Genomic DNA, 26,465 nt, shown 5'->3' on the forward strand with positions numbered 1-26,465 from the left:
TAAGGTTCTAATGTGTTTTTATTGATTACAATTGTGTACAGCTGGAATCCTTCTGTCACATGTAATACACAGTAACATTCAAATACCTGATACTAAAATAACTTACTGACAACTTCTAATATTGAATACAGAATAGTAGTTCTATCTCTATTAACAATAACAACCCAAACCACTGAGTTTATCTTAGAAAATTTAGATTCAGGATATTATTTCACAATTTGGAAATCTGAATAATCCAACTTTGAGATGACTTTCTCATTGTCGAAGTTTGCTCTGTCAATGTGCGATTTGGGACTTCCTCTTGTCTCAAGCCATTGCTGCATAAGATGCACCTTGGAGATGGGACCTTGCAATTGTCCTTGCACTGTGCCCCGGTCAGTGTTCTGGACCCAGCCTACCAATCCTAGCTTTTTACCCTCAGCCTAAGGGGGGAAAAAGAGAGAGAAGAGAGATCCATTGAGATTGAGCAAAACAAAGTGAGACTACACTCTGCTGCCAGAACCCTGGCCTAGAATCAAGCCACTGAAACTAATTTGACATTGTCCAGAACAGTCAAAACAGAAAGACAGCAAGGAGGATCTCACTGCTGATCTTAACATCAAATGCTGGCCACTTGACTCCATACCCTTCTTCTACCCTATAAAATCCAGGCACTAGAAGTTTTCACTACATTGGCAGCATGGTTAAGTATAAAAGACTAAGTCCAAAACAGATGCTTTCAAAATGATTCCCTAAGGCTGGTTGTTGTTAGGATACTGGGCTGTATCTTGCTTATTTTCCCTTCTCTTAGTCAAGAATCTATTGGGTATATTAAATGGAAAAAGCATGAAGTTATCTGATCCTTCCCCTTTGCCTTTAACCAGGACCACACCTAAACAAATCCAGATGAATTAGTGTTCATTATATCTTTAGAGATCATTAGAGAGTCTTTCACAATTTCCTTAGCAACTCACCCCATTGTTCTCACTCTAGAGAAACTGTCTAATGAACATGTTTATATTGCATCCAAAGCCCACTTTCTGTCAGCTTCTTAGAGAAGGAAAGCAGCTGGTGACCGGCCTCTGAACACGAAACATTTATGAGACTCCACGGCCATTAGGTTTTCACTTGACTTTCTTCTATTCTGTCTAAATAATCACAGTGCCTTTAAAGTTGAATACGCTTATGAAGACCATCTGATCACTGTACTGACTCTTACCGTAGTCTTTCCTCTAAGGCATTACGCTATGGCAAGACTGACCATTTAGGAGATGTAATACTGTTTTAGAGGTAATTTTATTTTTGTATAAACATATCATTGGAGTATTATAAAAGTCACTGATTATTAATCTATCTAAATAGAAGGGGTTGCATTACAAAAGAAAATGGGAGTTAACATGATTGCATGTCCAAATGCCAGAGTACTGACCTAGTAAATGTGGGAAATTGCTAGAGTTTGCCAAAGAAAATGTTATGTACAGCAAAAAAAATGTTTGATGAGGAACTGAAGTATCCATCAAATCAGTTATGTTTAAAGCAAAGACATGTTTGCATAATGAACAAAAAAGACTCCAGTCAAATAAATAACAGTTTAAGTGACAGGGAAATTAAGGAATGAAAAAAAATAGGAGATACCTACAGCATGCACTTCTTAGTGCCAAGTTAGAAAACATAAAAGAATGCTAAGCATGGATTTTGAGGAATATTCCAGATCCAAATGACTTTGTATAACAACTGTATTCTTCTGCTTTGAATTAACCTAGGGGAGTTGACTTTCTCACCATATACGGAAAACAGCCGCAAGAGTGACTGTGCAGCTTTCAGCAAGAGGTTACAGCAGTCAAATACATCTTTAGGTTGCAGTGTGATTTATCTGAACAAAACACTAAAATTTTGACTAGTGTCACGAATGGGAATTTTTCACCAGTTTTGTGTACTTGATTCTGTTCTCATTTCTAAGTTATGTTTTAATGTTACTGATTCATGTTCAGTTTTTGAATAGCAACCTGAACAAGTAAACAGTGTTTTTTTTCCCAAGAAAGTTCCGAAAAGCTCATTCTACCTCATAACCATCTAAATAACAGTCATCTGAAAGCATTTTAAGGAATATAATCATCACCTCTAGTTACACTCTAAACATAAATTTCTTTCAAATCAATAAACTTAGAATTCTACCTAGGACACTAGAAATAGAACAGCAAAGTAAACCCAAAACAAGCAGAAAGAAGGAAATACTAAAGACTATACAAAATGTAATAAATAGAAAAATTTTAAAAAAGACAATAAAACTTAAATTTAGTTCTTTGGAAGCAGGTGTTTGGCCTGGTAGTCAAACATGGGTTAGGATACTCACATCTCATATCCAATAGAGGGCCTGGGTTTGATAACTGCTTCTGGCTCCTGATTCCAGTTTCCTGCTAATACAGCATTGGGAGGGCAGAGGGGATGGCTCAAGGGATTGGGTTCCAGCCACTCAAGTGGGAGACCTGGATTGAGTTCCTGGCTACCAGCTGCAGCCTGGCTCAGCTTTGGCCCAGCTCAATGCCAGCCATTGTGGAAATCTGGGAAGTGAACCAGTGAGTGGGAGCTCTCTCTCTCTCGCACACTAGCTCTCTCAAATAAATAAAGAAATAAATTTTTAAAAGTTAGCTCTTGGGCATGCATTGCAGTACAGTGGGTAAAGGTTTACTTGGGATGCCCACAGTCTGTATCAGGCTGCTGGTTCAAGTCCTGGCTACTCCACTTCTAATCCAGCTTCTTGCTAATGCATGTGGGAGGCAGCAGATGATGCTCCAAGTCCTTGGGTTCCTGCCACACATATAGGAGACCTCAGCGGAATTCCTGGCTCCTGGCTTCAGTCTGGCCCAGCCCTACCTTTTTGTGAGCATTTGGGGAGTGAATCAGTACACAGAAGTTCTCTCTCTGACTCTCCTCTCTCTCTAACTCTGCCATTCAAATAAGTAAATAAATCTTTTTTTAAAAAAGGAAACTGGGGCCTGCGCCATTGCTCACTTGGCTAATCCTCCGCCTGCGGCGCCGGCACCCTGGGGTGTCCCAGTTGGGGCGCCGGGTACTAGTCCTGGTTGTTCCTCTTCCAGTCCAGCTCTCTGCTGTGGCCCGGGAGGGCAGCGGAGGATGGCCAAGTGCTTGGGCCCTGCACCCACATGGGAGACCGGGAGGAAGTACCCGGCTCCTGGCTTCAGATCGGCGCAGCGCTGGCCGTAGCGGCCATTAGCAGAGTGAACCAACGGAAAGAAGACCTTTCTCTCTGTCTCTCTCTCACTGTCTATAACTCTCTCTCTATCTCTCACTGTCTAACTCTGCCTGGCAAAAAATTTAAAAAAAAAAAAAAAAAAAAAAAAGGAAACTGGGGCCAGCACTGTGGCATAGAAAGTTAAGCCTCTGCCTGCAGTGTCGGCATCCTATATGGGCACCAATTCAAGTCCCGATTGTTCCACATCTGATCCAGCTCCCTGCTGGTGCATCTGGAAGAGCAGTGGAAGATGGCCCAAGAACTTGGGGCCCTGTATCCACAGGGAAGACCTGGTGGAAGCTCCTGGCTTCAGCTTGGCCCAGCCCTGGCTGTTGTAGCCATTTGGGGAGTGAACCAGTGGATGAAAGATCTCTCTCTGTCTCCCCTTCTCTCTCTGTATCTCTGCCTTTCAAATAAATAAATAAATCTTTAAAAAAAAAAAAAAAGGAAATCATGGAGGCCAGTGTTGTGGCACAGCAGGTTAAGCCTCTGCCTCTCTGCTGGCATCCTATGTGGATACAAGCTGGAGACCCAGCTGCTCTACTTTCAATCCAGCTCCTTGCTGATGGGCCTGGGAAAGCAGTGGAAGGTGGCCCAAGTGCTTGGGCTCCTGCATCCACATGGGAGACCCAGAAGAAGCTCTGGGCTCCTGGCTTTGGCCTGGCCCAGCCCTGGCTATTGTAGTCAACCAGAGGATAGAAGATCTCTCTCTCTCTCCCTCCCTCTCTCTCCTCTTGCTGTAATTCTTTCAAATAAAAAATAATCTTTAAAAAAAAGGAAATCATAAAATGTTTAAGACTTATATAACATTGTTGAAAATAATTGATGACCTAAATAATGGAAAGATATCTCATGTTCATGGATTGGAAGAACAAATATTGTTAAGATAACAATACTCTAGGCCGGCGCCGCGGCTCACTAGGCTAATCCTCCGCCTTGCGGCGCCAGCACACCGGGTTCTAGTCCCAGTCGGGGCGCCAGATTCTGTCCCGGTTGCCCCTCTTCCAGGCCAGCTCTCTGCTGTGGCCAGGGAGTGCAGTGGAGGATGGCCCAAGTGCTTGGGCCCTGCACCCCATGGGAGACCAGGAGAAGCACCTGGCTCCTGCCATCGGATCAGCACGGTGCGCCGGCCACAGCGCACCGGCCATGGCGGCCATTGAAGGGTGAACCAACGGCAATGGAAGACCTTTCTCTCTGTCTGTCTTTCTCACTGTCCACTCTACCTGTCAAAAAAAAATAAAAAAATAAATTAAAAAAAAAAAAGATAACAATACTCTTCACATTGATCTACATATTCAATGCAATCTCTATCAAAATCCCAGCTCCCTTTTTTCAGAAATTGATAAACTGACCTTAAACTCATATGAAAACATAAGGGACTCATAATAGCTAAAAATAATTTGGAAAAGAAAGAACACTATTGGATGACTCACAGTTTGATTTCAAAATCTCTACACAAAACTAAAGAAACTGAAGGCAGGGTAGTATTGGCATAAGGATAGACATATAGGTCAATGGAATAGAACTGAGAGTCCAGAAATAAACCTTACATTGATGGTCAACTGATTTTTGACAAGATTGCCATGACAAATCTACAGAGGAAATATTTTTGACAAATGCTGCCTGGACAACTGGATATGCACATGCAAAAGAATAAAGCTGGATTTCTTACCAAATACCATATAAAAATTAACTCAAACTGAATCAAAGACCTAAATTTAAGAGGTGAAACTATGAAACTCTTAGAAGAAACTTTATGAGAAAACATAGCTTGCCCTTAGATTAAGCAAGGTTTTTAGATAAAACATTAAAAGCACAAGCAAAAAAAAAAAAAAAAAAAGCTAAATCAGATTTCGTCAAAATTAAAAAATTAAAATTAAATTCAATTTATTAAATTTTAAATTAAATTTAAATTTTAAATTAAATTTAAAAATTAAAACCTTTTGTACTTCAAAGGACATTATTACAAAAGTGAAAAGACAACACACAGGATGGGAGAAATATCTGCCAATCATATATCAGATAATGGACTAGTATCCAGAATATATAAAAAAGTTCTTACAACAATAAAAAGTTAAAAACTGAGAAGTGGGTGTTTGTGTAGTGGTTAAGTTGCTTCTTATACATCCCATATCAGAGAGCCTGTTTCAAGAATAGCTTGTCCACTTCTGATCTCGCTTCCTGCTAATGCATACCCCGGGAGGCTGCAGATGATGGCCCAAGTACTTGAGTCCCTGCTACCCACGTGGGAGACTCAGATTGAGTTCTAGGTTCCTGGCTTCAACCTGGCCCAGTCCTGGCCGTTGCAGGCAGTTAGGGAGTGAACCAGGGATGGTGGGTATTTAGCCTAGCACTAAGCTGTAAACTGAGATGCCTAATCCCACATCAGAGTGCCTGGATTTGAGTCCAAGCTCCACTCTTGATTCCAGCTTCCTGCTAATGGGAACCCTGGGAGGGAGCAGATGATGGCTCAAATGCTTGGGTCACTGCCAACCTTGCAGAAGACCTGAATTGAGTTCCTAGCTCCTGGTTGTGGCATAATCCAGTCCTGACTTCTGCCAGCATTTAGGGAGTGGACCAGCTGACGGGAGCTCTATCGCCTCTGTCTCTCTCTCTCTCTCTCTCTCTCTCTCGCAAATAAATTACTTTGTTAAAAATGAGCTCTGAGTTTGAATGGAACTTTCGCCAAAGAAGGTATACAGTATCTTCTCTCATGTGCCAATAAGCACATGAAAAGATGCTGAGCTTCATTAGTCATTAGAAGGTAAATGGAAACCATTCTGAGAGTACACAGAGTATTATTTAGGAAGGAGATTCTGACACATGATACAACATGGATGGACCTTGAGGACATTTTGCTAAGAAAAATAAGCAAGTCATATCAGGACAAACACTGTGTGATTCCACTTATGAATTTCCTGGAAGAGCTGAATTCATAAGGACAGCAAAGTCAAGACTGCCAGGAGCTGGGGGGAGGAGAGAATGGGGAGTTAGTGTTTAATGGGTATGGAGTTTTGGTGTCACAAGATAAAGCATTCCGTGGATGGGTGGTGAAGATGGCTGTGCAACAATGTGTGAATGTACTTAACATCACTGACTTGTGTACTTAAAAATAGTCAAAAGAGTACACTTTAACTTTGTGTTTTCTACCACAATTTTAGAAAAATGTATGTTACAAAATTTCCAAATATCTTGGGATTTTCCAGTTATCTTTTTGTTACTGATTTGTATTTTAGTTTCACTATCATTGCAGAATATTCCTTGTCTGACTTAAATCTTTTAAATTCATTGATACTTGAAAATAAAATAAACACACAACAAAAAAATCTAACTGCGATATTATTTCATAGCCACTAAGAAGGCTATAATAAAAAAGACACTAATAACTCTTGGCAAAGATTAGGAAATTAACTGGAATTCTCATACACTACTGGTGGGAATATAAAATGGTATAACTGCTTTGGAAAAGTCAGGCAGCTCCTCAAAAAGGTTAAGCATACAGTAATGAAATCACCCAGCAACCTACTCCTAGGTATCTACAGCCAAGGGAATAGAAAACATCATCTACATGTACATGGGGGCTGGTGCTGTGGCATAATGAGTTAAGCTGCTGCCTGCAGTGCCAGCATCCCATTTGAGTCCTGGCTGCTCCACTTCTGATCCAGCTCCCTGCTAATGTGCCTGAGAAAGCAGTAAAGGATGGTGATGGCCCAACTCCTGGGGCCCCTGCACCTATGTGGGAGACCCAGAAGAAGCTCCTGGCTGGCTCCTAGCTTCAGCCTGGCCCAGCCCTGGCTGTTGCAGCCATTTGGAGAGTGAACCACAGGATGGAAGACTTCTCTCTGTCTCTCCCTCTGTAACTCCGCCTTTCAAATAAATAAATCTTTAAAAAAGTGTACATGAATGATCACAGCATCATTATTCATAAAAGTCAAAAGTTGGAAACAACCCAAAAGTCCATCAATTGGATGAATGGATAAATAAAACACAATATATCCATACAATGGAATTTTATTCAGCCATAAAAAGGAATAAAGTGCTGATATGTGCCACAATCCTGATTAACCTTGAAAACATTTTCTGAAAGGAGTCAGTCACAAAAGGTCACATTTGTATGATTCCATTTATATTAAATGACTAGAAATGGAAAAATCACAGACAGAAAATAGGCCAGTAGTTGCCAGGGGCTGCAGGGATGAGGATTGAATGTTAACAGGTAGGAGGTTTCTTTTGGGGGATGAAAATGTCCTGGAAGGAGTGCACAACTGTATGAGTATACTAAAAACCACTGACTACACGCTTTACAAGGGCGAGTTTTATAGAATGTGGTTTATTCCAACTCACAAAGTCCTCTCGTATTCTCACTCACTACTTTAGGAGTGAAAGAATTTAAGTAATAGGCTACTTGATATGGACACGTAAACAGATTGTAATAAAACAAAACACTTGTTAAGATGAACATATACATGTAAATGATCACAAATAATAAAGGATACAAGTATGATTAACAAAAAACAGATGGTATATTCTTTGCGGTTTTGAAAATCAGTTTTCTCCCTTGCATTCCTTTATTCTCTCTCTAAACTGGAGTGGGGGACAGGTGGGTAGAGAAAGACAGGCTATACCACCATCTGGGCCTTGTCCCTGAACTCTGACTCATCTCTGAAGCTCTCATCAGTGCTCAATCACAGGAACTTACCCTGCATAACTGACAGCAAAACTGACTGGCACATACCTCCAGCAACGACCTTCACGATTCTTTTCTCAGTAAGTGCTTCCCAGGTGAGTATACGAAGCAGGAAGAAATGATTTGTAAATTGGAGAAAAAGGGGGTTGACTAATTCACATTCATACTTCAAAGGTTCAGGTTTGAAATCTAAGTACCACAGACCCAGGAATGTGACACCTGGAAAGTCCTACAGTCCTCCCTCAAGCTGCTGAGGCTGGCGGTACAAGCACACCCCTCCAGAAGGCAGAAGGGGAAATGAGAGTGCATTTGCCGTGTGCATGGTAAAGGAAGATGGGTGAGGACACTGGGAGCAGAGGCAGAGACTGCCATATGTTTATTCACTCCTTCAAATACCCCCTATTACTATAGTAGGAATGCCAAACTCCACACTCAGTGTCACCATTACCTATTCTGGAATGGATCAAGTATTTTTTTTAAAGATTTATTTACTTATTTGAAAGTCAGAGTTACACAGAGAAAGGAGGAGAGGCAGAGAGAGGGGTCTTCCATTTGATGGTTCACTCCCCAGATGGCCTCAATAGCCGGAGCTGCACCAAACCGAAGCCAGGAGCCAGGAGCTTCTTCCGGGTCTCCCACGTGGGTGCAGGGGCCCAAGGACTTGGGCCATCTTGTACTGCTTCCCAGGCCATAGCAGAAAGTTGGATTGGAAGAGGAGCAGCTGGGTCTCGAACCAGCGCCCATATGGGATGCTGGCACTGCAGGCAGCGGCTTTACCCACTACAGCACAGCACCGGCCCCAGGATCAAGTATTTTTAACTAGAAAATCTTAAGCTACAAAAGGGAAATGTTCTTTCAAAGCCAAAAATAATAAAAAGGAATTAAGTGGGAGGTTGAGAGAAGGTTCAAGCCTAGGGGTTCAAGACAGCACTGTTGTATAGCCACCGCTTGCACTGCTGGCATCCCATATGGGCGCTGGTTCGAGTCCTGGCTGCTCCACTTCCAATCCAGCTCTCTGTTTATGTCCTGGGAAAGCAGTGGAAGATGGCCCAAGTGCTTGGGGCCCTGTACCCATGTGGGAGACCTGGAAGAAGCTCCTGGCTCCTGGTTTCAATTGGCCCAGCTCTGGCCGTTGAGGACAACTGGGGAGGGAACCAGGGGATGGAAGACTTTTCGCTCTCTCTGCCTCTTTGTAACTCTGTTTTTCAAATAAATAAATCCTTTTAAAAAATAAAGAAATGAGATATGAAGAAAATGAAGCAATTATGAGAGGAAGCCATTATATAACTTACACTGATGCCATCACTTCATCTCAATGTCATATCTCAGATCGCTGTTAGCTTTCCTGCAAGTGTGACTTGGTTTGATGTCATGACAGTTAGCCCTGGGGAAGCCCTCTATTTCCCTTTAGAAGAAGAAAGATCATTAACACGTGTGTCTCGATGCCCAAGTACCCGTTAGAAAAGCTCATTAACAGAATGTTCTGTTTACATCTTTTTTTTTTTTTTTTACCAACTGCAAGCCATTTTCACACTCGTTGCTCTACAAACTACCTCTGCCATGCAGTTACCAGATCTCCAGCTTCTTCCAATTCCCATTTGCCAGCTACATGTCTCATAACCTAGGTATCTCCCCAAAGCCTGAAGACCACATACCTGGGTGTACTTGCGGAAAAACACCCCTTGCACCTTCCCAAAAATTTCATAATCCACCGATACCAAGGTGTCCCCTTCCGCCATGCTCAAACCTGTCAGAGATCGGGAAAGCAGAAACATGATTTATTCCAGCACCCCAGCCCCAAGGCAGAAAGGGCCACAGTCACCCTTCTCCATCCACAACCACTGCGACTTCTCCCCGATCTCAAGGTCTCTGACCCCGGAAGCGTTAAGGGAGCGGCCGAGTGTGTGGAGTAACAGGAAGTCACCTGGGTGTGGGATCTTCGGGTCCGGACGATCCACCCAGGCCTCTTTTGGGTCAATTTCCTGCTTACCTAATTAGCTCCTTACACCCATGCCGGTCCCTCTCCCTCCCCACGTGGCTGCCAGAATCCCCTTCCATGAACATTTCAGGGCGAATCAAATTGACGGGAACCGCTCCTGGGCTCACCCTCCTGACCGTCCCCTCAGGGCGCAGACCACACGCGCGACCACCTCGCCCAACGGCTCCCCTTGCAAGCGCTAACTGTCGCGCCCGGAAGTGTAAAGGTGGGCTCCGCCTTCGCAGTCTCTCTTGCCCATCACCTAGGCTAAGTCGGCCAATCATAAATGGCGATCCGGCCCCGAGCCCGCCCAGAAGGCGGGACTTCATGACGCAGTTATCCGGCAGCCCAATGAGCCTCGCGTTGGGGATCTGTCCAGGGTCCGGGCTCGGCCCCTGCGCACCGAGCCCTCATCACACCTCTGTCGCTAAGTGCACCCTTTTCCTCCTGGGGAGAAAAGCAGATGGGAAGAAGTACATGGGACACATGCATTCCATCAATCCATCCGTCCGTCCAGACGGACGGCCTACTGTGTGCCCGGCACTGTTCTAGGTGGTTGGTATACATTAGTTTATTGCCCTGGAATTTAAACTGTGTAGGTGCCAGACAACAAACATTAAATATCACTCAGAAAATTAATTGATGAGGACACAGTCTTTCTGTCCTTTTTCTTCCAATTCTCCTCACATTTTGGGTCATGCCTAATCTGGAATTTCTAGCCAGGAGTTACTAGTGGAAGTTATTTCTCCTAGGCTTCTGGAAGTTGCCAACAGAGTCTAACTTACTAAGAAAACACCAGACAATGCTTGAATAACTAAACCAAAGCGAAAGCACTAGCAGGCATGGATCCTTAGTCGTAGCAGAATCAGCCAAGCTAAGCCAAATAACCAAATTTGCATGAATTTAATTTTGGGAGAAGAGAATTCTCAAGGGAGAAGGGTTGTGGCACGAGAATGATTAAAATTAGAGTTGACCTGGAAACATTTGAATCCAACTCCTCTAACGACTGAGAATGTCTGCAGGGCAGGCAGGTTAAGTCCAGGCTTATGGTGCAGGCATCTGGTATTGGAGTGCAGGTTCCAGTCCCAGGTGCTCTGCTTCTGCTCCAGCTCCCTGCTAATGAGCCTGGGAAGACAGCGGAGGAGAGTCCAAGTGCTTGGGCCCCTGCTACTTGTGCGGGAGACTAGGATGGAGATCCTGGCTCCTGGCTTTGGCCATTTGAGGAGTGAACTGGCAGATGGAAAATTTCTGTGTCTCCTTCCCTCTGTGTTGCTCTTCCATTCAAATAAATAAATCTTTTTTTTTTTTAAAAGACTGTGTGTGAAAAAAAAAAGTGGTATTTAGGTTCCTCTTTGGTTTGTCTGTATACATTATATCCCATCATAACCTAAGACTCCATACGTGACTATTCCAGGTTGGCAGACTTGGCATAGTGGGATGTGTTTGCTATGGTAGTCATAGAAACTCATCATTCCCCTAGTTCCTCAATACAGAGAGGATCCAGATCCCAGAGAATAATAAACCCTTAGTGCTGGGTGTAGAGGGGGATAGATTGAATGTTTTTCTTGGCAATATTTAGAAATAACACTAAACAGTGTGCCTGGCTGATGTTATTTCTTTCTATAGACTTTGTTCTTTAAAATATTTATTTATATGAAAGGCAGACTGACAGAGAGAGACAGATGTCTTCCATCCCTTGGTTCACAACCCAGATGGCTGCCATGGTCAGGGTGGACCAAGCCGAAGTCAGGAGCTAGGAACTCCATCTGTACTTGTGCCACCTTCCGCTGCCTTTCCAGGCACATTAGCAGGGAGCTGGATGGAAAGTGGAGCAGCTGGGATGTGAACAACTCGATATGGGAATCCAGCACTGCAGGCTGTGGTTTAACCCACCGTGCCACAATGCTAGTCTCTATACAATTCATTTTAAAAAGGCTTCTTTATAGAATCCAAAACCTATTGATACCATTAGATAGTATGTAGGCATTAAAACGATGAGTAATAATCTTTGCACACTGTAGGCATTACAACGATGAATAACTTTGCATGAATAATTTACTATGAGACATGTGAATGCAAATACTGACAATACAATTACAATATGGTAATTCAGTTCCATGAATATCCATGGAGAGTTCATCAGGAAACAGCCCTGTGTTTTCACAAGGACAGAAAAGGATACAGAGCAGAGATTAATCCTGGCTGAGAAGGTTGGGAAAGGGCTCTTGGAGGAAACAGTGTTTTATCCAAAGTTACAAACCATAGTCAGTAAGCCAGGGAGTCGGGATTTAGTTCCAAGCAGTCAGTCAAAAATCCACGCCTATAAATGTCATTTTCCACCACCTCCCAATACAGGGAGCCGGGGGTAAGATGGTATCATGGAGGTGAGAAAGGAATGAATAGTCAGTTGTGGCCAGACCAGGAGTTCTCAACTCTGGCTGTACCCTCGGAGAAGCGTTAAAAATATTGATGCCCAGGCCACATCCAGATGCTGCTTTCCAGATAGCCTTAATGCATAGCCAGCCTCTGGGGCTGAACTGAAGGCAGGTGGAATGGTAGGCTGGATCTAATCTAGGAGGTTGAAATCCCATGATAAGTGGTGCATTGCGACTTTACTCTGTAGGAAAGAAGGTACTGGGGAAGAAAATAGTAAGATCAGATGTGTTTACTAATCACTTTGATTCCAACCATTTCATACTGTATACACAAACCAAAACATCACTTTGTACACTGTATTTATACCATTTTTATTTATCAGTTATACCTTTCTGTTTTTAGTAATTATTTATTTGAAAGGCAAAGAAATAGAGAGAGAGGGAGAAAGATGTTCCATCTATTGGTTCACTCCCCAAATGGCCACCACAGCCAAGACCAGGAGCCTGGAACTCCACCTAGGTCTCCCATGTGGGTGGCAAGGACTCAAGCATTTGGGCCATTTTCCACTGCTTTCCCAAGAGCATTCGAAGGCTCAGAAGTGAAGCAGCTGGGTCTCAAACCTGTGCCCATGTGCGATGCTGACTTCACAGGCAGCTGCTTAACCCATCACAACACCACCAGGGGAGGTAAGAGATTTAAGTCTGTAACTAAGGGGAGCGTCTATGCTGAGCTGGGTATCATCTATACAGGTGAAATCTGCAATTTCAGAATTTGGTTGAGATCGTTTAAAGATGAGAATATCTGGAAGTGCATATATATGACAAATAAGAGGGGGTAGGAGAACACATAAATGCAAGGAGCAGTTGGGGAGATGTAAGTGCCAAAGATCAAGAAGAAGACAGAGCAAGGACGTGGAAGAAGAAACCAAGAGGGGGCAGGAGAAAATAAAAAGAAAGTCCTTAAAGGGTGACTAATCAGTACTGTCAAACAAGTAGCCTGAAGAGATAGCTTAAAAAAAAAAAAAAAGGATTTTAATAATTTATTTGAGAGGCAGAGTTACAGAGAGAGAGAGGGAGAGACAGAGAAAGATCTTCATCTGCTGGTTCACTCCCCAAATGGCTGCAATGGCCAGAGCTGGGCCGATCTGAAGCCAGGAGCCCCTTCTGGGCCTCCGTGCTGGTGCAGGGGCCCAAGCACTTGGGTCATCTTCCACTGCCCTCCCAGGCCATCAGTCAGGAGCTGGGTCGGGAGAGGGGCAGCCAGTTCTCAAATGGGTGCCTGTATGAGATGCTGGTGCTGCAGCCTACCACGCCACAGAGCGGCCCTGATAGCTTTTTGCCTTTGGTCACTAGAGGGTCACTGCTAGCTTTGCAGTTAAAGTGTAGGTGGTCAAAGCCATACCACGATGGATTAGACACAGACAGGGAGATGAGCAAATGAGCAGCAAATGTAGAGTTTTTTTTTTTTTTTTTTTTTTTTTAGTCTTGGAGAAAAGAAGAGAAATGAATGAGGGGCGGATACCAGAGGCAGCAGATCAGGAGAAATGAGGTTTGTTTTGCAGGGGAAGGTCAGGCGTTTTTCAGAGTAGGGAGATGCACAAGTTGAAGTTATGAAGACAGAAGTGGGAACAATGACCGAGTCAGCTCCTGGAGGGTACTGAAAGGCACCAATTCAAGAAAGAGAGAGACCCTTCTTCCTGCGGAACAAAAGGAAGGAAGTCAGGAGAGAGGGAGGCGCCCTGGGAAAGTCAGCCAGGCTGGAGAGAAACTGTGGGAGTTGATTAAGGCGAGGTCAGAGGCTGACCTAACTGCGAAATGTCTGGAGCTGCGGAACTTTAACAAGTTTGTGGAAAAACGGAATTAAAAAAGATTGTTTGTTTTGGTCCAAAATATACATGCATAGTTTTTTCATAATACACCTTTCCTAGAACTTTTTGAAGGCCTCTGGTATGCACAGATCTCAGTTATTTTTTGCAGTGGAATAAACTTCTCTTTTAAATCTATTTCCCATAAACTTTTGGAAGTCCCCTTGTATACTAAGGCAGTCTAGTCCACTAGGAATGAAAACAAGGAATAAAAGACTGCCCTGGAGGGGCCCACCAAAGAGTTTCTTTGTGCCGTGTACAAGCTGTAATAGGATCTGTGGAAGCGTTAACGCTGACTACTGCTGTCTACATTATTTTCCATGTGCATGAATCCTTTGAGTAGTTACAGGGAAAAAAACGAGCTGCCTGTTCCAAACAGCTTACACAAATGAACTGAAGCACGAAGAAGACAAATAAACTGTCTTCTGATGTCAACAAGTCACAGACCATCATTCAGTGTTGAAACTAGGTTATACTGATTATTTTCAATCTGTTATGCTAACTTTATTATCATCACATTTGGCTGAGTCATTCCCAGGTCCTAAGCAGAGATGGTCCGGGTCACCACGTGACAGCAAAACATCACAATATCAAAATAATTAGGTTGGCCACGAAATCTACCCCGGAAAGATACTGCGTAGCAAAAAAAAAAAAAAAAAAAAAAAAAAGGCAAGCTCCAGTTTGGCAAGGCAAAGCACGGAAAGATAGCAGCCATACCTGGGGCCCGTACAGAGCTGCCGAGCGTGCTAACAAGGGCTATCAGCAGGCCCACTCCCGCTAACCGGGCGGACGCCGGGATCTTGCGGTGGGATGACTCCGGGGCACATGGCGGGGCTCCACCCTTTGCCAGGGACGGGCACACCCCGGGGCCTGGGAGCATGCTTCTCAGAAAAATACAAGTTCTCCTTTGATGGCGCCCCAGAAAAGCCTCTCCCACCTCCTCCCCCGTTCCCCAAGGGCAGGGCTGAACTGAGCTGCAGAGTTGGCTGGACACTGGGTCAAGTGACAACAACTCGGGCTGACCGCACCCCGCCTCCCACTCTCAACACCCTCCCCCCGCCATCCGCCCGCCCAGGAAGACGCGCGGACTGCGCCTGCGCGTGCCTCTGCGGCGGCGATCTGCGAGAGGCGGGGCTCGGCGCGCGAGGCGCTTTCGTCTCCAGGCAACGGGAATCGCCGAGGCCCGCGGAGAGCGCCTGCGCTGACGTCGGTTGGGGGCGGCCGGGTCTGGAAAGCCAGGTCCTGGGGTTTCCCCTGAGCCGCCGCGGTGCCCCCAGAGCCGGAGGTACGCAGAAGGGCGGGGAGACGTGGGGTGAACACCTCGACCTCCCGAGGGCCCGAGGAGCAGGAGAGCGAGGGCTTGTCCCCAGAAACCCCCGCCTTAGTGGGGGCGCCCGGGTTGACTGGCACCGGACGGAACTTCCGGGTTCCAGATCTGAAAGGGGCTCAGGTAGCCCCTTTCTTCGCAGGTTAGCGGCCTCCGGCGTCTGCGCCACGGTGACTCTTTGAACGGGGTTGGCTTGGTTTTGTCACCTGTAAGATGGTGGGCCTGGAGTGAACCCTTCAGTTCACAGGTGGAGAGACTGTGTTCCCCAAGCCTAACACCTCTCCCTCCATCCAGCGCTGGCTTCGCCTGCTGGCGGGCGAGTAGAGTGCAGATGGCGGGGGCTGGTACCGGGTCACTGTGTCTTTCCACCCTCGGGACCTAACAGAGCGGGTGGTCACCACTCACTGCGAATGCGCATTGGAGAGCTCTGGCACACCCAGCGCCATGTCCCTAGCGAAGCTGGAGGGAAATGTGAGTAGGGCAGATGTAGCAACAGTTTACTTTAGCAGCCGGGGGTGAGCCTCAGACAAACTCAGCACATGGATCTGGTTTGACTCTCCCCGTAGGCTTCCATCCAGGCCCTGAATGGCTGACCTCCAGTTGGCTCCATATCTGCCTGTGGGCGTTATGTTCCCACATAATAAAACAGAGGCTGCGGGGCTCCACTCCGCCCGGCGAGACCCTTATGAACAAGGTGACACCGCGCAGCCGTCCTCTGTGGGGCATCGGAGGAACAATGTCCGGGAGAGGCTTTTGAGCAGCAGAGAGCTGACGCGGGAGAACGTCTACACCCCGGCCAACCAGAACACGCGCTCCAAAGCCGGGGGCAGCTCCCCTAGCTGTGCTGATGCTGAGTCAGGCAGGGGGCCCCAGGGCCAAGGACAAGGTTGGTTCGCTGCATCGGGCCCTCCGTCCTGGCATCCCAAAGCAAATAACCCATACTTAGGTCCCTTCTCAAAGAAGGGAGTTGGGGTGGATCGGGCGTACCCGCTGAAACCCATGGTCCACCGGAAGTCTCGCAGTACGGGGGAGGCTGGCCCCGCTGGGAACCAGAGTGCCTACATGAGCGCCTCTGAGCCGAGAGAGCTTCCACACAGCAACTTCACGCCAAGGAGCACGGTGAACCCCTCTGTGGTTGGTGCCGTCCTTGCCGCCATGCAGGGCGAGAGGGCCGTGGCAAACCTCACCAGGCCTGAGTGGGTGCAGATCCAGAGACTGGAAGCCCTGGGGGAGAGCTTAGAGGAGGAAATCCGGAGAAAGGAGATCGTCCTGCGGAACAAGCTGAAGAGGACGGAGGAGGAGCTCAGGAGGATCCAGAGGGGCAAGGAGGAGGCCGAGGGGAACGCACACAGAGCGCTCCGGAGAATGGCTCTCTCCCGGGGGAGAGCGGGCGGTGGTGCCAGCCACCCCGCGTGCAAGCCCGTCTTCCCCCCGGGATTTAGGCCCGAGGAGGCGTCCAGGAGTGACAGAAGAGAGGATGGAACTTGGAGACGGTCTCGAGAAAATGCTGGTCTATGCCAGTTCTCTGATCATGGAGTCCAGGAGCTGGAAAGGGAGAGGCTGGCGGCAAACAGTAACAAAATCAAAGATGGGGTCTCGGGGCCATCCACGGAGAAGGTCTCTCAGTCTTCGGAAGCGCCGGACGGTGCTTTCCAGGGACTCGGTACGGATTCCGGCCTGTGCAGGGCACCGGGCTCTTCGGGTTCCAGCTGTTCTGAAGAGCCGGAACTGGGCCAGTGCAGCCACTGTGGACGCACGTTTCTCCTGCTGAGGCTGGAGCGACACTCCAACGTCTGCAGCAGGGTGCAGGGCTCCAGGAGGAAGGTGTTTGACTCCTCCAGGGCCCGGGCCAAGGGCACAGAACTGGAGCAGTACTTGAACTGGAAGGGGCCAGCCTCGGTCAAGGTAACAAGGGCCGTGTGGATTTGACTTTGTGTGGGGAATGTTGTAAGGGCCTCTGGTGTCCTCACCAGCTTTCTTTAGGGAACATGGGTTATGTAAAAAAAAAAGATGAAAAAGAACATTGGTTTTTATAAAGATTTGATTTCTTATTTACTTGAAGGTCAGAGTTACACAGAGGAGGAGAGGCAGAGAGGCAGAGAGAGAGAGAGAGGTCTTCCATCCGCTGGTTCACTCCCCAGTTGGCTGCAACGGCTGGAGCTGTGGCAATCCGAAGCTCGGAGCCAGGAGCTTCTTCCAGGTCTCCCATGTGGGTGCAGGTGCCCAAGGACTTGGGCCATCTTCTACTGCTTTCCCAGGCCATAGCAGAGAGTTGGATCGGAAGTGGAGCAGCCGGGACTTGAACCAGCGCCCATATAGGATGCCAGCACTGCAGGTGGTGGCTTTACCTGCTACACCACGGTGCCAGGCCCATGAACATTTTTTTTAAAAGATTTATTTATTTATTCAAAAGAGTTACACAGAGAGAGGTCTTCCATCTGATGGTTCACTCCCCAATTGGCCCCAACGGCCGGAGCTGTGCTGATCCAAAGCCAGGAGCCAGGAGCTTCTTCCAGGTCTGCCACATGGTTGCAGGGGCCCAAGCACTTGTGCCGTCTTCTGCTTTCCTAGGCATAATAGCAGGGAGCTGGATCAGAAGTAGAGCAGCCGGGACACGAACCAGTGCCTACATGGAATTGTGGTGTTATAGGTGGCAGCTTCACCCACTGTGCCGCAACACCAGCCCCAAGAATGAGCATTTCTTGACTCCAGCTGTGCGCCAGTCACTATGACCAGAGCTGCTTAGGTGACCCTCAGAATTCCATGAGAATTTCATTCTCTCCCATTTTTTCCATCCAAAAATGAAGGCTTGGACAGGTTAAGTAACTTTCTTGAAGTCAGTCTTCAGTAGCAGGGCCAGCCAATAAATCTTGGTTGGAATGATTCCAAAATCTAGACTTGAAAAACACTTTTTTTCCCAATTATAGAAATAATAAATGTTTACTGTAAAAAATGGAAGATAAGAAAAACCTAGACAAACTATGCTGAATTTATCACCCAGAGAGGACTCCTTGCTCTTTGCAGTAGACCCTGCTCTGGGCTGGTGCCGCGGCTCAGCGGCTCACTTGGTTAATCCTCTGCCTGCGGCACCGGCACACCAGGTTCTAGTCCTGGTTGGGGCGCCGGATTCTGTCCCGGTTGCCCCTCTTCCAGGCCAGCTCTCTGCTGTGGCCAGGGAGTGCAGTGGAGAATGGCCCAAGTGCTTGGGCCCTGCACCCGCATGGGAGACCAGGAGGAAGCACCTGGCTCCTGGCTTCGGATCAGCGCGGTGCTGGCCCCAGCGGCCATTTGCCATTTTGGGGCTGAACTAACGGCAAAGGAAGACTTTTCTCTCTGTCTGTCTCTCTCACTGTCTAACTCTGCCTGTAAAAAAAAAAAAAAAAAAAGACCCTGTTCCCTCGTGTCAGGGATCCGTTACCATCCTGTAACCATTCCTGTTTTCTTAAGAGGAGCTCAGTTTTGATATAATTTCTTGGTAAATGCTTGAAACACAGTACATTTGGAATTATTCTTCTCATTTAGAGTGTAAACACCTTGAAGGTAAGGGATTTTTGGGTTATCTTTCAATAATTTTCTCAGTTTAGAAAAACCAAGTGGTAAAAAGGAAGCCCTGGGGCTGGTGCTGTGGCACAGGGGTTAAAGCCCTGGCCTGCAGTGCCGGCATCCCACATGGGTGCCAGTTCTAGTCCCGGCTGCTCCACTCCTGGCCCAGCTCTCTGCTATGGCCTGGGAAAGCAGTAGAAGATGGCCCAAGTGCTTGGGACCCTGCACCCACGTGGGAGACCGGAAGAAGCTCCTGGCTCCTGGCTTCGGATCGGCTCAGCTCTGGCTGAGTGAACCAGAGGATGGAAGACCTCTCTCTCTCTCTACCTCTCTCTGTAACTGTCTTTCAAATAAAATTGAAAATAAATAAATAAAAAAGAAATAAAAGTAAGCCCTTAAGGACATTGACATGGTAAGTTTAGGAAAACGTCATAGGCCATCTGTTTAGACAGATCTAGAGATGGTATCCTAAATAACCTGCCCGTCAAGGCCATGCTACTTAGTTTGTAAAGTGAGTGTTTCTCAAAGTGTGGCACACTGACAAATACTTTTCTTCATTTTAGTAGTTTTAATGCATATTTTAAAAATATAACAACTTATTAAGCTCTTGATTTCCAGGATCATGAATTTAAAGGAAAATAATGAAGTAATTAACAGTAAGGAGAATAAAGTAAACGAAGTATGCAAATGACCAAAGCTGGGGAAAGCCTAGGCTGTGTGATGTCAAAGGCTCAATCTAGCTCTGTTATTCTAGAAAAATGAGAGCGATGCTCTTCTTGCATTTCTTCCTTATCCTCTCTCTGCTATACCAGCGCCTCTTGTCCATTGGGACTTGACAGTTTATGTATTTGCTGAGGTCTTTTAAAACTCCCATTTATGTGATTTTAGGATGAGTGATTTGTAATTAGAGTTCTTTCTTTGGGTACAGTTTGGGAGATCACAAGAAAGTCCCTTCTGTGCTCATGGGTGATCTCCCTGGAATCTAGTTTCCAACGAGAAGTCAACATTTTGCTCTTACAGATAATGATACGGTGGGCAGTTACTGTTCTTTCCTGTTTTCTTTCTGGTCAACCCAGTAATCCATTGGGGATTCCCTCTGTCCCACCACAGTGATTTATATTTGGCCAGAATCTAAAAGAAGCAGTGGAGAAGAAAAACCAGTTGAGTGTCTGGGCTCAGACGCTCTGTGGAACGAGTGAGGGGGACGGTGCTGCACAGAGGTGCGGGAGGGGCGTGACTGCGGCGCAGACACTCCCGCCCCGGACCGTCCCACGCTTTATTGCAGAGATCTGAGCTCTGGAAGCGGAGTGGTGCTGTCTCCCCGTCGTTCCTCCAGTGTAGTCAGCGAGAACACAGCTGACCTTCCAGGTGTCCTTTAATCTTCTGTGACTCCCAGCAGTCTTGGACCTCATGTCTCCCCAAATGACTGCAACAGCTAGGGTAGGCCAGGCTGAGGTCAAGAGCCAGGAATTCCATCCTGGTCTCCCACACGGGAGACAGGGACCCGAGCACTTGAACTGTCTTCTGCTGCCTTCCTGGGACTCCAACCAGTAGTCTGATGTGGGATGCAGGAATCCCAAGTTGTGGCTGACCCGCTGCGCCACAATGCTGACCCCGCCCATGTTTTTGTGAATGCTCAAACAACTCTTACGTTGTATCAGTTGGGTTTTTTTTTTTTTTAATTCTGGAAAATTTACTTGCACCCCTCTTTTTCCTCCAGATTGGGGTCTGGGTTTTTATTCTTTTGATCTGGTGCAGACCTGTTGTCTGGGGACTTCTTGCTTCTGTGTCGGGTTCCGTTTCCAGCATCCTGTTTCTTCCTTTTTCTTGTTTTACTTCTTGCTTTGCTGAAGTTTACTAAGGTGCACAGGAGGCATATTTTTGGTTTTGGAGTGAATGGAAATATCTGTATAATAGCCTCTTACTGGACGACTGTATGAGTGTAGAATTCTAGGTGGGAAATTATTTTTAAGAACTTTTAAGGCATTTCCTGCTGGCTTCTAGCTCCTAGTGTTCCTGTTAAGAAATCTGATGCCATTTTGATTCCTTCCGTTACATGAGACCTATTTTGCTGCTTTTTCTGAAAAGTGCAGCATGCTCTTTATTCTGAATTCTGAAACGTCACAGTGACTGTGCTGGCTGGACACCTGGTATGTCATTTCAGACTCAAGACTTGCGACCTTTGGTTCTAGGAATGTCAATTATATATATATATATATATATATTTTTAAACATATCTAGGGGCAGGATTGGCGCTGTGGCGTAGTGGGTAATGCTGCTGCCTGCAGTGCCAGCATCCCATATGAGCGCTGGTTCGAGTCCTGGCTGCTCCACTTCCAATCCAGCTTCCTGCTAATGGCCTGGGAAAGCAGCAGAAGATGGCCCAAGGGCTTGGGCCCTTGCACCCTGGTGGGAGACCTGTAAAAAGCTCCAGGCTCTTGGCTTTGGATCAGCCCAGCTCCAGTGTGCAGCCATTTGGGGAGTGAATCAGAGGATGGAAGACCTCTCTCTCTCTCACTCTCTCTGTCCCTGCTTCTGCTTCTGTAACTCTGCCTTTCAAGTAAATAAATAAATCTTTAAAGAAAAAAATTAGGGGCGAGCATGTGGCACAGGTTTAGTCTCTGTTTGTGATATCTGCATCCCATATAGGAGCACTGGTTTCAGTCCCAGCTGCTCTGCTTCCAATCCAGCTTCCAGCTAGTGTGCCTGGGAAAACAGCTGATGGGTCCCTGCCACCCCCATGGGAGACCAGGATGGAGTTCCTGGCTCCTGGCCCAGCTCTGGCTGTTGCAGGCATCTGGGGAGTAAACCAGTAGATGGAAGACCTCTCTGTGTCTCTCCCCCCGCCCCTCTCTCTCTGCCTATTCAAATAAATAACACTTTAGAAGATGAATAGGAAAGTAAAATTTTATTTATTTGAGAGGAAGCGAGCGAGCGAGCATGCCGGCTTTCCCATCTGCACCTGCTGGCTCACAACCTAAAAATGCCTGCAATGGTTGGGGCTGGGCCAGGTTGAAGCCAGGACTGGGAACTCAACCCGTGGCTGCTCCGGGGCCGACAGGGCCCAACGACTTGGGCCGCCCCTGCTGCCTTCCAGAGCGCACGCTGGCAGGACGCCGGAATCTGGGGCAGAGCTGGGCCGTGCCCTCGGCCCTTCGTTCCGGATGCAGGTGTTCCAGGCAGCATCCTCACTGCTAAGGCAGATGCCTGCCCTGTTCCTTCAGCGATTTCCTCCTCATTTTTCTCCATTCTCCTGGAACTCCTGCTAGTCACTTGTTGGACTTCTTAAGTTTCCATTTTTTTTATTCCATTATTTTCCCCCATTCTAAGAAATTTACTTCATTTTTTTTTTTTTTTGACAGGCAGAGTTAGACAGTGAGAGAGAGACAGAGAGAAAGGTCTTCCTTCTGTTGGTTCACCCCCTTAATGGCCGCTAGCCGGCACTCTGCGCTGATCCGAACCAGGAGCCAGGTGCTTCCTCCTGGTCTCCCATGGGGTGCAGGGCCCAAGCACTTGGGCCATCCTCCACTGCCTTCCCAGGCCACAGCTGGCCTGGAAGAGGAGCAACCGGGACAGAATCCAGCGCCCCAACCGGGACTAGAACCCAGGGTGCTGGCGCTGCAGGCGGAGGATTAGCCTGTTGAGCAGTGGTGTCGGCCAGAAATTTACTTCATTTTATAGCATTTCTATTTTTCTTTTTATCTATCAAAGTTTTAATTTATAATAAGTCTTTCTGGTTCTCTGGTCTTTTTTCACAGAAACTCATTTCATGGAAAATGTTTTTTAAAATATAGTATGTTCTTTTCGATTTTTTTTTTTAAGATTTATTTATTTATTTGAAAGGCAGAGTTACAGAGAGGCAGAGAGAGAGAGTGGTCTTCCATCCGTTGTTCACTCCCTAAATGGCCACAACACCCGAAGCTGGGCTGATCTGAAACCAGGAGCCTGGAGCTTCCTCCAGGTCTCCCACGTGGGTGCAGGGGCCCAAGCACTTGGGCCATTCTCCACTGCTTTCCCAGGCCATAGCAGAGAGCTGGATTGGAATTGGAGCAGCTGGGACTCAAACCAGCACCTATATGGGATGCCTGCACTGCAGGTGGCAGCTTTACCTGCTACACCACAGCACCGGCCCCAAGGAAAATCTAATAGTTATTTTGTTGATATGCTGGTCTTTTCTGTGTTACTTGCCTATTGCATTCTGAGTTGTTATTTGTGGCTCTTTTCTTTTGAGAGCTTTTGTCAAATAGCTGCTAGTCCTTGGCTGTCCACTGACATTTAAGCTTAAATGGGGCTTGCTGACTCAGAGCCTTCTCCACCTTGGTGTCTGAAGGCTGATGTCTGGGATGGTTGCCCCCTTCCCTTTCCTAAGAGGCTTCCTGTGTACTTGGGGCTGAGTGGGGGAAGGAGTCCAGCAATCTGGGATGTGCACTTGTATTTAATCCCCACTTTCAGCCCAAGATGAGCCCTGTCCACTTAGGATTTCCTGAGTCTGCAAGCCGTGCAGTTGTCTCTCCAGAGGATAAGCCCCGGTTCTCCTGTGTGCGTGCGGCTGTAGGACACCTGGACACGACAGGGAGGCTACTTTGCAGCCCTGCCCCTCCCCCCTTCCCACGAGCTGGTACTCCCCAGCACCGACTCTCCCAGCAGCTCTGCGGGCCTCTCACTACCTCGCTGGCAGGCAGGTGTCACCACTGCTGCTTTCTTGTTGGGGCCTTGGGAGCAGCACCCTTCCTTCCTCCCTTCCTTCCACTCTGAGGGAGACTCGGGGAGACACGGCCGGTCGAGTGATGCGTCTCCCCTTTCCCTTGCAGCCTGAGCCTCCGCGGAAGAGCAACTGGAGACAGAAGCACGAGTCTTTCATCCGTACCCTCCGCCAGGCTCGGGAGGTCCAGCAGGCCATTGCCAAAGGCGGAAACCCCTCCGACTTGCCTCCCATCCTGCCTGCCGAAAACCCGGACTACATTCAGTGTCCTCACTGTAGCCGCCACTTTGCTCCCAAGGTGGCTGAGCGACACGTTCCCAAGTGTAAGACCATCAAGAACCGCCCCCCGCCGCCAAGGAAGCATTACGGGTGAGCAGCCAGCACCGGTGCCGCCTCCCTGGTGGTGCAGGAGGCTCTGCTGTGAACGGGAGTGGACTAATCTGATGCGAAGCAAAAAGAAACAAAACCTTTGCATCTCCCAGATCTGCCTGCAGAGAGAAAGTCGGTGAGGAGAGATCCACTGTGGAGCAGGGGCAGCAGGGGACGCGCTAGCTTCCCACTGAATCACCGCCGTGGACTGCTGTGCCTTCTGGCGTCGCCCTGAGAACGGCGGGCTGAAGACAGAAGACGGGGGAGCAGGGTATAGTAAAGCTGTCTTCCTGCAAGGCTGACTTGTGGTTTGTGCCAGCGAAGTGCCTGCATCTGGTGGTGCCTTGTGGCCACTGCGTGTGTGTGGCTCCTGTTAACTCTTCTTACTCTTACAAGTTGGAGTGCTAGGCTGAGTTGGTGTTAGAGGATCACGGTCCCCCAGATGGTACCTCTTACAAGACAGTAAGATTTTGCCGTAAGGCATTAAGTCTGTCTCTGGCCTCCCTGGTGTGTGGTCCTGGCCAAAAGCCAATGAAAGTCTGTAAGGCTAGGGCACTCGCACATCCTCAGCCTTCCCCTTGGCGTCTCGTATAATAAAGGAAGCACACTCATGTAACTTAGAAGGTAGGCATCGGGGGAAACACGTTAAACTTTTCTCTACCTGTTCTTTCTAATGGGTTTCGTGTCGGAGGAAAGAACGGGAGGGAGACCTGTTTTCAGCCATTACAGGCAGTCTGCTTCAAATCAAGTTGGCTGAACGACTTCTTAAATGAGGCAAAACCTTCCATGAAAGCAAGCTGGACACTGCATAGTGTTACACGTCCCTGCTGATCGCTCAGCTTCTATGTTGGAGAGTAAACTCGGAAGGAGAAAGGGCCAGATCCTTCTACACAGAAGAGTGCCTGTGCGTTAGGCCTTCCATTCATGGGTTCTGAGTAAATGAAAAGGGGAGGGGGAGGGGAGGTTCCAAGATGGCAGAATAGGGGGGGCGCTTACTGATAGTCCAGGAGAAGATAGTTTAATAAAAGTGGAGGTAGTGTAGTCTCAGGGAAGAGTTAGGGAAAAAATGGCAGAGGAAACTCTTCTTAATTAGAGGGACATGGTGGACCTACGTGGAGGGCATGGGCGCCTACGGCTCGGGACTCCAGCTGCCGAGAGCCTCTGTACCAGCGCTGGAACGTGAGCTCTCTGCTGTGGCCTGGGACAGCAGTGGAGGACGGCCCAAGTCCTTGGGCCCCTGCACCCGCATGGGAGACCCTGGAAGAAATTCCTGGCTCTTGGCTTCGGATTGGTGCAGCTCTGGCTGTTGCGCCAATTGGGGAGTGAACCACGAATGGAAGACCTCTCTTTCTGTAATTCTTTCAAGTAAAATAAATAAATCTTAAAAAACAAAAAACATAAAAACAAAACCACAAGTGAGGGGGCCAGTGTTGTAGCATGGTACGTTAAGCCACTGCCAGCAACGCCAGCATCTCACATGGGTGCTGGTTCCTGTCCCAGCTGTTCCACTTCTGATCCAGCTCCCTGCTAATGCCACCTGGGAAAGGAGCGGAAGATGGCCCAAGTGCTTTGGCTCCTGCCACCCACATGGGAAACTGGGACGGAATTCTTGGCTCTGGGCTTTGGCCTGGCCTGGCCCTGTCTGTTGCAGCCATTTAGGGAATGAATCAGTGGATGGAAGATCTGTCTGTCCCTCTCTCACTGTAATTCTGCCTTCCAAATAAATAAATACATAATTTTTAAAAAAGATTTATTCATTTGAAAGGCAGTTACAGAGACGCAGAAGCAGAAGGAGTTCTTCCATCCGCTGGTTCACTCCCCAAATGGCCACAACGGCTAGCTGGTCCGATATGAAGGTAGGAGCCAGGAGCTTCTTCCATGTCTCTCACGCAGATGCAGGGGCCCCAGCACTTGGGCCATCTTCTACTGCTTTCTCAGATCATAGCAGAGAGCTGGATCAGAAGTGGAGTAGCTGGGACACGAACCGGTGCCCATATGGGATGCCGGCGGCTTTACCGATTAAGCCACAGTGCTGGCCCCAATACATAAATCTTAAAAAACCATAAATACTCAGTCCTAGGTTTATGCAGTGGGAGAACTGGCAAGTTAATGTGAGGTGGGATTACCAGTTCAGAGAGGAGAGAAGCTGGCACTGCAGATCTGAGGTACTAGTGGGATTACTGTGCCAGGGGCATCACCAAAATCGTTAAATACTGGAGAAAAGCTGCCCAGTTTGAACTGAGCACGTAGCAAAAGGGCACTCACGCTTGTCCCATCCCCCTCTAGCTTGTGCCGAGGGCTGGGCTTCCACTGAACTGGAAGCGCGAATGCATGGCTCTAGCAGCAAAGCCGCAGGACACCAGGCTCAAGAGCGTGCATTGAGTGCT

General features: G+C 47.5%; 2 protein-coding genes across 6 annotated transcripts; one reads left to right on the forward strand and one right to left on the reverse strand.

Moving 5' to 3' along the window:
* ACYP1 (acylphosphatase 1) lies at positions 1 to 15,220 on the reverse strand. 4 transcript variants are annotated; one of them, XM_008272032.5, is made up of 3 exons: positions 14,855 to 15,220; positions 9,575 to 9,666; positions 1 to 422 (listed from the first exon to the last, which is right to left on the reverse strand). In XM_008272032.5, exons 1-3 carry the CDS (start codon positions 15,015 to 15,017, stop codon positions 207 to 209), a joined length of 471 nt encoding a protein of 156 aa, XP_008270254.1. In that variant the 5' UTR covers positions 15,018 to 15,220; the 3' UTR covers positions 1 to 206. The 4 variants fall into 4 exon arrangements, with proteins under 4 accessions (XP_008270254.1, XP_008270255.1, XP_008270256.1 ...); XM_008272033.5 differs by lacking the exon at positions 14,855 to 15,220 and adding an exon at positions 10,026 to 10,162; XM_008272034.4 differs by lacking the exon at positions 14,855 to 15,220 and adding an exon at positions 9,844 to 9,981.
* Positions 15,221 to 15,233: 13 nt separating this feature from the next.
* ZC2HC1C (zinc finger C2HC-type containing 1C) lies at positions 15,234 to 24,175 on the forward strand. Of its 2 annotated transcripts, XM_008272031.5 has the most exons (3): positions 15,234 to 15,422; positions 16,031 to 17,369; positions 23,819 to 24,175. In XM_008272031.5, exons 2-3 carry the CDS (start codon positions 16,050 to 16,052, stop codon positions 24,080 to 24,082), a joined length of 1,584 nt encoding a protein of 527 aa, XP_008270253.4. In that variant the 5' UTR covers positions 15,234 to 15,422; positions 16,031 to 16,049; the 3' UTR covers positions 24,083 to 24,175. The 2 variants fall into 2 exon arrangements, 1 of the variants encoding a protein (XP_008270253.4); XR_016226616.1 differs by lacking the exon at positions 16,031 to 17,369 and having other exon boundaries at positions 15,285 to 15,422; positions 23,819 to 23,959.
* Positions 24,176 to 26,465: the final 2,290 nt, after the last annotated feature.

This window comes from Oryctolagus cuniculus, chromosome 20 (assembly GCF_051225735.1).
Source record: "Oryctolagus cuniculus isolate XC-2025 breed Fujian yellow rabbit chromosome 20, ASM5122573v1, whole genome shotgun sequence".
Lineage (NCBI taxonomy): Eukaryota > Metazoa > Chordata > Mammalia > Lagomorpha > Leporidae > Oryctolagus > Oryctolagus cuniculus.